The sequence below is a fragment of the Melospiza georgiana genome, chromosome 5 (assembly GCF_028018845.1).
Source record: "Melospiza georgiana isolate bMelGeo1 chromosome 5, bMelGeo1.pri, whole genome shotgun sequence".
Classification (NCBI taxonomy): domain Eukaryota; kingdom Metazoa; phylum Chordata; class Aves; order Passeriformes; family Passerellidae; genus Melospiza; species Melospiza georgiana.
Window position 1 is genome coordinate 70,574,988 of NC_080434.1, and position 13,265 is coordinate 70,588,252.

General features: G+C 37.5%; 1 protein-coding gene across 3 annotated transcripts in view; it reads left to right on the top strand.

The window, feature by feature from the left end:
* Positions 1-13,265, top strand: part of CTNNA2 (catenin alpha 2) — a 478,676-nt gene that overhangs the window by 407,951 nt on the left and 57,460 nt on the right. For all 3 annotated transcript variants that reach the window (XM_058024127.1, XM_058024126.1, XM_058024128.1), the window contains 3 exons: positions 6,468-6,560; positions 6,825-6,981; positions 9,866-10,066. In XM_058024127.1, the coding sequence (XP_057880110.1) occupies positions 6,468-6,560; positions 6,825-6,981; positions 9,866-10,066 (451 nt within the window). The remainder of the gene's footprint in view (positions 1-6,467; positions 6,561-6,824; positions 6,982-9,865; positions 10,067-13,265) is intronic.

A 13,265-nucleotide genomic window follows, 5' to 3' on the forward strand; every position in this document is an offset into this window, starting at 1 on the left:
AGGTTTAAATTGGAGAAATGCCCTGAGAAAATCACCTGATTATTTTCTTTAATCAATTTGCTTTCTCCTGTTTTCCATAGAGAATTTACAATGAGAAATCACAATGACCTGGAAAGATTGTTTAAAATCAGAGATTGTCCCATCTTCTTCTATAAGGTCTTTAGACACAGTAAGGAGTTTGCAATCAGGCACATTTATCACACTTGAGGCTCACCAATATGGTGTAAAAACTTGCCCTGTTTCAAGAAGACAGAGTTTTGTGGCCAAATTCCATATATAAAGAAAAAAGAAAGAAAATAAGAGATGGTATTTACTTCTATGATTTTTTATTTATATCTGAAATCATTATTATTGTCTGATATGAAAAGTAAAAGATCAAATATAATATGATACCTTTTCTTCTGTTCTTCGCTGGCAGCTCTATAATTGAACATGAGCCAATGTTGGTTTCTTTTCAGTTATGAAAATAGTTAAGTGGAAGGACTTTTCAAGGTACTTGATTTTAGATCTCCCTTTTATTCCATCCTATATGTCATAACTGTGGCATGCACAAGAAAGGTCCTGGAAAATGAAGGAAATTCAGAATGATTTAACAGCACTTCATTGAAATAGTCTAAAATTAGGAACTTTTCATTTAGAGTTGAGTTTTCTGTACACATGAGGCTTCCAACCCTCTCAGGTTTCCTTCAGAAATCTCAGACGAAGACCTGCTGAATTCATTGAAGTCTGAGGTACTTGGAATATTTCCAAAAGCAGAAACCTTTTAAAGCTCTTCCAACTAAATCTGATACAGAGCAAGTCTGAAAGGAGTTGGAGTGTGTGGAAAAGCCTCATTCCTGTAGTAAGTACAGAGAGAAAATGCTGTTGACCTTTTGAGAGTGAAAAGAGGTTTTCATAGGTTCAGTGGGCAGCACATAAGACATGAAATAAATTCAGCTGTTGTGCTTGACGTGCTCTGTAGCTTTCTAACACCCTGCTGGTGCCAATCTCCTTAGATACACATTGTAAATGGCTGAGCAGTTCATGGTAAATATGTTCAGGGTTTGGTGCTAGAAATTTTCCAAGCAAACATCAAACTTGTTAAATCGGGTCATTATTAATTTATAAAGGAAATGCCTTTTTTTACTGCTTTGCATGCAGTTAGATTATTTAACAGATGTGGAATATATGTACAGCTGAACTTAAAAATCCATCTCGTATTTAGAGAAGTGACTGGTTGATATAAAAGAGGGGAAATTGGCCATATTATCCAGTATGGCTCCCCCCATGCCATATGGAATAGGCTGGGAGGGAGAAGCCACAGTCTGATATTTCCATGGCACTACAAGCTGGCGCTGCAGAGCATGGTGAGGAACAGGAATCTGCTGCAATGTGTACTCTCGGTGGCATTTTGATTTTTTTGGCACTCGCTTGTGTATGGGCAAAAACATCCTGTCCAGTGATAAATAGAGTTTTGCTCATCATAGGATGCTTGAGTGAGTGCAGCGAGGATAAATAAGGTGAAGATCTTGGGTAACTTGGCTTCAACTCTGCTCTCCTTTAGAAAAAAAATCTCTTATTTGTGGCTCCATGAATATCACTGGGCTGCCTACAGCAGTACCACCATTAATATATGTCAGAATTTTTAAGGATTCAGAGATTGAAGCAATATCTGGATAAATTACTAAGTGAATGGATAAATAATTACAAATAGTTGAGATACCACAGCTCAGCAAATTACGTCTCATCAGCTGAACATGGTAATTGATTATTTGCTTGGCTTTAGTCCCCTGTGAGTGCTGCAGAAGTCTCTGCCTTAAACCACCTTCAGCTCAAGCTGAATCACTCAAAAAGTTTCAGCTTCTCGAATGTGGGGTAGGCATATCAGTTTAGCAGTGGCTTGGGTTTGTGTAAATTACTCTGCATTTTCCTAAACAAAGAATAATTTCTTGCATTTTTTTTGTCATATTACATCCACTAGTTAATTATAGTGAAAACATAAATTACATAAATATAAAAATATGAATAAAACTATTTAACAAGAAATCTTAAATGTTTACAAAAATATGGAAAACGAAGAAACTGAGATAGAAATAGATTCCATTTTCTACCTTTGAATGGTTAAATGGTTGGGGAAGCTGAACAGAGCCTTTTCCGTATTATTTCCTCGAAGCAATTTATGGTGAGAAAAAAAGAATAAAAGGAAAATGCTAAGAAATAGGATATTCGGCAGCTTTTGTGTTGCTTTTGCTCTTTTGCTGTAGCTTGTACTGCTCCCTTTTTTATATTTTTGCTCAAAGCTATAGATTTTTTTTTTGGACCTTTTCACTTAGGCTGAATTCCAAATGGCCATGTTAAATCTTTGAATTTAATTTTGAAACAGAAGACAATGGGTTTTGGTAGTCAGAAGAGCACAATAGATCTTGATAGTCATGGTTACCTTTAATAATACAAAGGGCTCAAGTCACAAATGGAAATAGTCTCATTTAAAGCCACAATACAAGGTAGCTACACCTGATTTTAATCAGTGTAAAAATGAAGTAAATTGATATGAAAGATCCTTGATTGCTTTTGTAGTTTGAAGTGCAATTTTGTGGCAGAAATTAAATTTTCCTGTCCTAAGATCATCACAAAGAGTAATAAAAATTTTCATTAGAAACAAAATCATTCCCCACCCTAATCTGTTATCCAGCAGGAAACTGAGGCTGAAATACAAAAATAATACAGACAGATAAATTTTATAGGAACTGGTCCTGTGTGTATTTTAAATCACTGAAACTAATGGAACTCCTTGCATGATTTAAGGCAGATAATGGCACAGTGCAGAAATGCATCTTGGGCTGTCAGTGCCACTGATAGAAATTCATATGGAGGAGTTGGTTCCTGCTTTTTCACATCCCCAGTCTGAGGAGTGGTTCAGTGGGTTTGGTGATTACATAAAAATACAGCATCACTGGAGCTGGCTGTTTATCTTCTTGCTCATTACCTCTCTGTGCTCTTGCAGGGCAGGTTTGAGGTGTTCAGCAATTGTTTTTATGGTAAAAGAGCAGCTTAGCAGACCTGAAATTCTGGACAATAATGTTCATCTACACAGCAGTTTCACTGTTATTAAGTTCTCCATGTGTTTTTCAGAATGATTCACAGTTCATTGATTTTGGTATTTAAAATGTGTTCCTTGATATAAATACTCTTCAGCCAGTTCACATTGATCTCAATACAATCCTAAATTCTGTTTAGGCACTCACTGAGTTCTCAAGGAACTTAGCAAACAGTAAAAGAAAAGAAAAATAAATTAACTACCTGGTTGCTTCCACAGCCTCTCAGGAAACTTCCCCTTCAATGCTTTGGTGGAGTCAGAGCATTTGAGGTGCAAAGGTAAAGGCTTCAAATCAAAGTTCTGCTAAATTGGCAGCTGCACTAATACGCAGCGTTTTTATTTTCCTTTCCAAGCTCTCTGCTCCATCCAGCCCAGGAGTGCCACATTAATAAAATTCCCGTGCTCAAAAGAGTCTCTGTTCTTCACAAAACCTGTTCTATTAAATACACCCGTGCCAATCAAGTTATAATTCACCAGTAAAACACCTTTTATTTCGCTAATACCTTTGTCAACAACCACCAGGGGCAGCTGTAACAAACCAGACACATCTAGAGGATGAGCCAAGCAGGCACCTGGAACAGCCCCTGGAAGGGTTTTCCCTTTTTTTATCCATTGTCCAAAGGGATCAGTTTGGGAATTAATCCAGATATCTCAGCTAAGTGGGGTGCAATTGTATATTAATTTTTTTATTCATAGTTTTAGGTAGGGAAAATATCTGAAGTTGCTGAATTTATAATCAGCTTAAGCAAAGGGAATTACCTTGTAGTTTCTGTCAAGTAATAGCATGCATGTGGACCTTGCTGTGGCAAGAATAATAATTGATGGTGACTGTTTATTTGATAACAAAGTCAATCAAAGTAATTAAAAAGTGAGGTATCTGGTGATTGAGTACCTAAAGCTTGTGTTATTTCACAGATCCATGCTTATGCAGTGAAACTCAGGCTGGAGCAAGTAAAGGCTATTTCTTGCCATCTTTTAAAAATTAAGTTTTAGGTAAAGTCATAGGTTTGTAGCGCTGAATTCAATTTTATCCAGATTGCATCTGCCATTGTGGAAATTGCTTATCTCTGTGTTTATTTGACATAATCAGATCTTGCTGTGGTGCAGGCTGGCACACTCCCTGCTGGATTGTGCAATGGAATTGCTGCCTGACTGCTGATGATGCAGGGCTGGATTTATGCAAGGCTTGAAAAATACCACAGAAACGATCAAACTTAGGCTTATACATGATGTGTAGCATTATTTCTTTTAAACAGATAACTGTAATGCTCTTTGATATATATTTAGTGGAGCAATAATTACATTTGTACTCTTGTGTTGATGGTAACACCAAAAACAATGTACTGAAGTCTATTTTACAAAAAAGGGAAAAATATATCTCTGATTGTGTCTGTATCTTTCTTGGAAAAACAGAGCACTTTGCAAGATCCAAATATTGTCTATCAGATTCTATTTAAAGCGTAATTAACAGACACAGAGAAGAAAAAAGTTTTATTTTTGCTGATTATATCTGCATTGCTCCCTTCCAGAGGAACTCAAAACCTGCTTTATAGTTTGATGGCTATTTCATGACACCCAGGAACCTTCATCACATATTTCTATCTGCAAAAATGTAAATGTTTCATCTGAAGCCTTGGGACAAATCCTCATTGTGTTAATCACAAAATGTGAGGGCAGTCTGAAAAGCCACTTAGTTCTAATACAGGAAGGTGGCTCTTGCTAAACTTAATATCATTTACTAGTTTTTAAAGTCTGTAATTTCCACTCATGTTAATGAATTCTAAATATTATCCTGCTTAGTTCTTGTTTCTGGTGAAGATGAAAGGGTTTTGTTTGATGTGTGCAAAGAAGTGACTACAGAAAATGGTAAATTAATTGGAAGATGTCATCTCAGGAGAAGGTTTTTGACAGGAGGGCTGTAAGGCTGTTAACAAACAGACCAACTCATTTGTCTCGTCATGAAATGAAAATAAAAATCACAACATTATGATAAAATCTTGACTAGGAAATGCCTGCAAGACTCTTTGAAGCCTTGGGTTCTTCCCTTGCCTGGGCTTTGGCACTCTGATTTATGCAAACCACGCTGCTCAGAACTGGAAGTGAAATGGGATCTGTGCAGAACAGATGGATCAGGGCTAAGGCAGGGTGTGCACTGCAGATGAGAACAGATTAATACCACAAGGGGAGACTGGAGGAAAATTGGGAAGATGGGGGCATTTGAACTAATTCATGAATCATTTCCAACTGATAGCTGTGCCTTCAGGCACAGTGAATAATATCAAGGAAGCATATTTAAAATTTTATAGGTTTGTTTTAATGCAGATTAGAATAAAGAGCTATAATTTTGGATGATTAAAAAATATCCTGTGTTCCCCCATCCCAAAATGTACCTTAGTGATTTAAATATCACAGTGTGCACTGGGACATGAATTTCTGTTTGGAAAACCCTGGGCACATTCATGGAGTTGGCACAAAGATTTGGGAATGGATTTTTTGGAAAATCTGGGAGAACATGCCCCTCCACTTGAATCCAAGCCACAGAGATGCAGCTCTGCTGTGTCTGGAGACGTGGTCTGATTTCTAGGTCTCATTCAGATGTCTCTCCAAGTCTTTATCTTATCCAAATAGCCTTCAGTCTTAGAGCTTCACACTTCCCAAAGCTGTGCCAGGGCAAGTAAATGTGGATTTAAAGATCTTTGAATGAGATCTTCAGATGTATATTACAGAACAAGGTTTCAACAGAGTTATTTCACATCTCTAAGTTACTTTACTGTTACTAATGGATATTTTACTGCAGGGCAGAAAAACACATAGAAATAAAGAAGTCCTCATAAAAATTAAAATGAATTTAAGATGCACAAAACCATCAGAAACAATGAAGATATTTGAGAGATATGTAACTTCCCGCTCTCAGTGAAGGTATAAGTTTTGATTATGGGTTGAAAAGTATGATTCTATGTGTTAGGACATCAAAACCCCCTCCTTTTGCCAAGCTCAGAGTGTATGGATGAGCCTGATTGCCTGTATTAATAATGAATATAGTAAGTGGAAAAAGAAACTGAGAAGAAGAAATTTACAGATAAATGTCTGGATGTTCTGCATTCCCTATATAGCTTTTCAGCAGATAACTTTCAAGCTATAGAGGAGGATTTGAAACACTTGACAGTGAAGGAAGATTCTGAGAACAATCTAAAGAAGATGGGTAGTTCAGTTTGCTAGTAAGGAAATAATCTACAAGGGTTTCTGTTCACCAGCACAGAAGATGTATTATTCCTCTTGTAGAAAACCCTTTAATTTCAGGCAAAGCTTAATAAGAACAGAGAAAGGTATAAAATGGCTCACTTGCCTAAAACTTGGTTCTCATCCTGATGGTTTCGTGATTTCATTGCAGGTTGCAAATCTGGCCTGTTCAATCTCCAATAATGAGGAAGGAGTGAAGTTAGTCCGTATGGCAGCCACACAGATTGATAGTCTGTGCCCACAGGTGAGTGAAGATTTCTGCTAAAACCTACTTGAGGAGTCCTTTAGGACTTAAAAGTATTAGAAGAGCATAGCCTGGTCTTTGTCATGAGATTGTTGCCTGATTTCCATGAACTGTGAAAAACACACCCATATCTTGAGACCCTTCATACCAAATGGGTGGCATGCTGTATTTTTAACACAGCCCATAAACTATTTGCTCTTTCCTGTGGGAAAAAAAAAGATAAAAATTACCACTCCTTCTCTAACAAATGGCTTTGATTAACAGGTAATTAATGCTGCACTGACATTGGCTGCCAGACCCCAGAGTAAAGTAGCCCAGGACAACATGGACGTGTTCAAGGACCAGTGGGAGAAACAGGTGCGAGTTCTCACTGAGGCCGTCGACGACATCACTTCAGTGGATGATTTCCTCTCTGTTTCAGGTACTTTTCCAAAAATATACTGCTAAATGAAAGCTCTGGGTCAGAGCAGATAAAAGCTGTAATTACTAAAGCATCATTAGTCCATTAGTCTGTGTGTATTGGAATGCTGAACTTCTGTACTCGGTAGGACCAACCACGCCGTGTTAATTAATCCCTGGTAGCAATCCTTCTTCACCTCCCAGAAACTTGCACCTATTTGTGTTTCTATTCCTAGAGAATATTTGTTCCAAATCAGGCACAAGGCAGGGTTTTGCCCACCTTCTAAAAATGTGTTCCAGACCTGTTACAGGCTGAGAGTATTTGTAGAAATTGTTGGAATCCTTGTGGAGTTGTGTGAAAGGAGAACTTTACAGAATCACAGGATGGTCTGGGTGGGGAGGGTAAAGAAGGGATGGAGAAGAGAAGGATACTGCCCCTGGGTCACAGTCTTTCCTCCATCCTCCTGGTAAAGTGCTCCAGCTTGTGGCAGAGTGGGTTGTTATGATGTGATCATACCCAGTGAATGCTGCAGTGGCAAAGTGGTGCATGGTTTGGGTTAATTTCTGCTGCAGAAAACTCATTTTCCTATTTTGCTTAGAAGTGTGAATTTCAGTGTTGTGAGTAAGGACATAGAGTGTGCCAAGAGGGCTTTGCTTACTCAAATGTCTCAGAAGAGCCAAACTTCATGAGACAGTCTGGCCAAAATGTTATTTTCCTTGGTATTTCTTAAATTTTCTAAAAGACGTTTATGAGGAAAAAATATTGAAAGAAAAACAATATTTATAATTTAAAATAATCCTTTCTTTTCTTGCCCTCTTTATCTTGTTTGGTTGCATCCTGTTACCCTTATTAACAGAGAAATTAGTTGGTTTAGTTAATTACACTCCTCTGTTCAACAGCCCTGCAAGTGTTTCCTGCAAGGCATTGCAAGAAAATGAAAATGAGCTCTCTGAACAGTAGGGCACTTCAGAATATGGGAGCACATTGATTTTTATTTGAGATTTGAAGCTGACAAACTCTGTCTGGCAGAACTAGTTCTGAGAGAAAGGGATGACCAGGCTGTAAACTGCAGATCCAGCCCATGTGCCAGAGTTGGAAATTTGACTCAAATGTCCATTTTCTTCTTTGTTTGTGGACTTTGCTTATTCCAAGTGCTTGTATCCATAAACTAGAAGTAATTTGGATGGATGATGGGGTTTTTCTTTTCTTTTTCTCAAATCTTAATTCCTTCAAACAGAGTTTTGCCTTAGATCCAAACTTTCCAAGGCAGCTGAGAATTATTATTTCTGTAAAGTTCAGATTCCTTTTTCCTAATTCTCTGCACAGACATCTCTGTTAAACATGAGGAAATAGAAATCCTGTTGCTCTTGCTGTAAAGCTTGGAAGCCTCAGCTTACACAGAGTATTTTTTATTTCTGGATGTTAAACCAGTGAAGCATTCAAAATGCCACTATCTGGTTAAATGTACCTCCTAAAATGGCACCTCTTCCTCTTCATATTGACCGTCACATTTGATGGTATATTTTAATAATCTGGAGGCTACCTGAAGAAAGCTGACCATAATTTCAAGAAGTTATTTCATATTCCAAATGCACTGTACTAATTCATATATAGCTTCTTGTTGGGCAAAATTTGTTTGTGCCATGGTAAGAGCAATTTTGTGATGGTGAAATGGAAACAGCAAAGAAAAATTTTAACAAGGCACTGCTTCTTTATTCTGAGTAGGGAGTGTTTTAAACAAAGAATTTTGCCTTGCAAGTTATTCAAATTCACAGCTCAGGGGACTTTCAGTTTCCATCCAAAGTTGTTGCAGTGTAAAATGCGACATCATGTAAAACACTTCTGAAACCCTCAAATGATCCAACCTCAGAATTTATAACTGTGAAGATTAGTGAGTCATTCTTTCTAGTGGCAAAGGATAATTAACAAAAAACAGTTGGTGAACTGATTAATCCTGTTTTACTACTACTACAAAGAACAGCATTTCCTTTTTGTGTCAGATGTGTCTCTAGCAGAAAATCAAGTTGCTGTTTAGAGTCACTGAGTTTCTCAGATTGGGTTTGGTCAAATATGAAATTCAGTCATTGTCTTAGTAAAATTATTTTTGACTCTACTGACTGCAGAGAATAATATCTGACCTAGTCAGAGTCTTCTTCGTGCTTCCATATAATTTGTATATGAGAAAACTACATAAATTCTGATGCTGTAGCACATGAGAGGAGATGGCCTGATCCAGAGCCAGAAAAATAACAATGCATCTCCCAAGAATCCAATTAAGGTGCTTGGTGTCACCTCCTCTGAGCAGTCACTGTTGTCATCTCTTGCTTCAGATTATGCAGTCCCATATAATTATAAGGGTGTGTTATTAGAAATTCCCAGTTTATTCTCTGGCATAGATGGAGTGAGGGAGGTGAACTGCTCATGCCCAGGTTTTGTCCTATCTACAAAGGATATTTTCTGTTGTCTTTTCAATGTGATTTTTTTTTCCTGACTTACTTAGGCAAAAATGAGCCAAATGTAATAAACATTTATGAGAGAGTGTAAATTCACCTTCAGAAAATTGCCCAAGTGCTTATTAGAGAATCTACAGAAGATTTGACTGCTTTCCCTTTTGCATTCATTTAAATCACAATTTCATTATGATAACATTCAGTGTGATGTTTGAAATTAATGTGAGTGGTTTTTAAGGAATTACAGGTTGGGACACACAGCCCAGTCCCTACTAAAGATAAATATCACATAGATTTTTACTGTTATGTGACAATATCACAGAAGAGCTTTTGTTTTACAGCCCGGATAAAGGTAGATACCCATTTTTTAATATACTGACATTTGCCCAAATGAGTAAGCTTTGCTGTGAGGAAGAGTGCGATTGAACCAGGTGTATTTTTAACCTGAATTGCAGAGAACCACATCCTGGAGGATGTGAACAAGTGTGTGATTGCCCTGCAAGAGGGGGACGTGGACACGCTGGACAGGACGGCGGGCGCCATCCGGGGCCGCGCAGCCAGAGTCATCCACATCATCAACGCCGAGATGGAGAACTACGAGACCGGCGTGTACACCGAGAAGGTGCTGGAAGCTACCAAACTGCTCTCTGAAACTGGTGAGTGTCTGCAAGAGCTGAAATGAGGGATAGGGGACTCCAGGCTGCTCTCCAAAATGCAGTTCATTACATTTTAGATGTTACAGCATTCCAGGATCATGGGTGACAGAGCTGTGCCCACAGCTGTCAGCTCCAGCTGCAGGCAGGCCTGCAGACCCTGAGTTTAGGTTACAATGCATTATAGACTTTTCTTTGGGTTACAATGCATTATAGACTTTTATTTTGGTTACAGTGCATTATAGACTTTTCTTTTGGTTACAATGCATTCTATACTTTTCTTTGCTGAGCATCTTCATACAGTAGAACCAATCTATGCCTTAACTTTTATCTCTAGCCTATCATACCTACTGTAATTACCATATTCATGTCACTGTTCTCCAATCACTGAAAGTCAGTGCATTACAGTTTAAGCTAGAAGGTGTTTTTCAGTTTTCTTGCAGTGGAAAATTCTGAGACCTTTTTTCTACTTGCAGCATTTGCTGCCTTGTTTGCCTGTGCTCTCTTTGTGCTTGGTAAAAACATCTTCTTGTTTGGGATGGGTTTATCCTTTGCTCTAAGCCATAAAAACCCCTTCTCACTAACACAGCCTTTGCCTCCTTGGTTATCCAGTGAGACTGGCTCAGCAGTTCTTTTCTTCTATACCAAAACCTGCTTCTATCTCTGTTCCTTCATCAGATTCTACATTCAAAAATCTTTCTGCTAAGCACACATATCTGTGACACTTTTTTGTGAAACTTTCATCCTTCTCAACAAGTGTCACCCTATTTTTTTACATTTTTCTAAGCTTTCTAATGTTTGCATTCTTGTAACAAACTTTCTCACACACTTTAAGTAAATAATTTATTGTTTTACATTCTTTTATGGAAGAAGAGAAATTTAATAGACTGTTAGTTTTTCCAGTGTCATTGGAGAGGTGGCACTTTCACCCTCCAATCCACTGTCACTTTTAAAAATCTATAAATGTTAGAGTCAAAAATTAAAAACTCTTTTTTTTACCTTGAGAAAGCTGCATGTTGATATTGTTTTATTTTGTGTCCTATAGTGACAGGGGAGTTTGGTGCAATGCTGAAAGAATTATTGAAATATTCTTATTTAGTCATTTAAAACTTTCAGGTGGTTCTTTGAGATCTGTTCTTGAAAAGAAGATACAAACAAATAAATTCATGGCTGGGAGTGTGTTTTTTATTCGCCACTCAGTGCTGTTGCAGAAGTCACACTGACAGGAGCCATATAAGAGAAGAAATTCAGTAACACATCAAGACTAGGCCACTACATCAAAGTTTCTATGATTTGAATAAATAATACACAGCCTTTTCTTGTGAGCTGATTGATTATGCATTATACATCTGCAGAAAATCACTGCAAACATTACTCTTTGGTCTGTGCAGGTGAATGTACTTGCTGATGACTGGAGTGTTGCTAAACAAAACAACTTTTCATTGAAAAATACATATAAGCAACTGAAAATGCACCACCTGATTGAAAAAATATAAAATTCTGCTAGATTGAATAAAAATACATAGATTATATAAAAGTAGAAAAGTCTGCAAGATTGATAGAGCGAGAAGAAATATTCTTTTTTCTTTTTTCAATCTGTTTTTGCCTTGCCAGAGCAGGGATTGGAAACATCTCAGAGTGGGTGATTAGGTCTGTGCTGGTCATTTTAAAGCCCTTCATGTCAGTGCTCTCAGTAATTCAGAGCAGGCAGGGCTGCTCTCATCTGAAGCAGCAGGTTTGGCTGGGTTGGGGTGAATCATGCTCCCGATTTCATTGACTTCACAGACTGGGTCTCCACGCACTGATCAGGTGCCCTGGTGGGATAAAGGGGCACAAATTGTGGGTGTCTGGAGGTGTCTGAGCTGATCCTCCCCTGCCTCTTTGCACTTGTTCATCTGAGGTTGATTTTTTTTAGATTATTTTAGAAGGAACAAATGAAAATTACACCGGTTCAGGACACTTCAAATGTGACTTTTGAACCAAAAGCCCAAGAATTGCCCTCTGAGATGGAAAAGCAGAACTGTTCTAGCTCTGCAGTCTCTGTGTTCACTTTGAGAACAGGAATCAACAAAATAAGCTAAAAACTGATTTGGGGATGATTAAATATTACTCGTGGTATTGTAGCCCCCAGCTTAATGTCAGCCTGTTTTTAATACCCAAAAAGAGATCAGTGGAATAAGTACTGTAAATTTAGCTCCTTTTTAAAAGTTTATGAGCTGGTTTTATGAATTCATAGAAGGAAAATAATCTTGCCAGTTTGACATGGTAAAATATTTTGTTGCACTCTTCTGTTAAAGCTATTTTTTGGTTGAAGAGGAGCTATGAAGAATTCTTCCTACCATTAAGATTTCTATATTAAACAAAACAAAATGTATGTCTGAGCTTTATATTTAGCTAAAGTTTGTGACCAAACATTCTATAAATTTTATTATTAATTGTTTTTCACAGACAGGTATAAAGTGCCATTATATAGATCAATAATATGCACAGAAAATACTTATGTTCCATATTTAATTCACTTTTTGATATAATTTGAATTATAACTAAGTGCTATAAACTCTGGACTAAGTGCATCTTGACAACATCAATGTGTTAATGTTGGTCTTCAATAATTATTAACAAGTCCCTCTTCCTCCAAGTCAAAGTTTTTACTTATTTTTTATTTTATAAAGTGTAAATAAACTTGTGAGTATTAAAAAAAAATTAAAATATTATTTTTACAATATTAAGAGCTTTGCATCATGAACAAATTGTGTAGCAGTAGTTCAGGGGACATAATGGGCCCAAATTCAATGAAGCTGATGAAGCTTAAACAATTTCTGCCAGTTGTGAATGTGGATCATTAATATTAGAGCACAGTTTCTATCTGCAGCTTTTCAGGCCATTTACAAAGGCATTGATTATGATTTCTGTATGATTAAAAGTAGAATTAACTGACTCATTTCATCGCCTTAGAATAAAGTGGTTAAAATGGAATTTAGTCCATTCTGCAATCCCCATCCTTGGAAGTGTTCAGGACCCCATGGCTGTGGCACTTGGGGACAGGTACAGGGAGCACAATGGTGCTGGGTTGGACTCCATGGTCTGAGAGGTATTTTCCAATCTCAGTGATTCCCTGATCTGGGTATTTATGGATCCATGCATTTATTTCAATATTCTTTCAGTTCCTCACCTCGAGTTCCTGCCCAGATTAATCGAACAC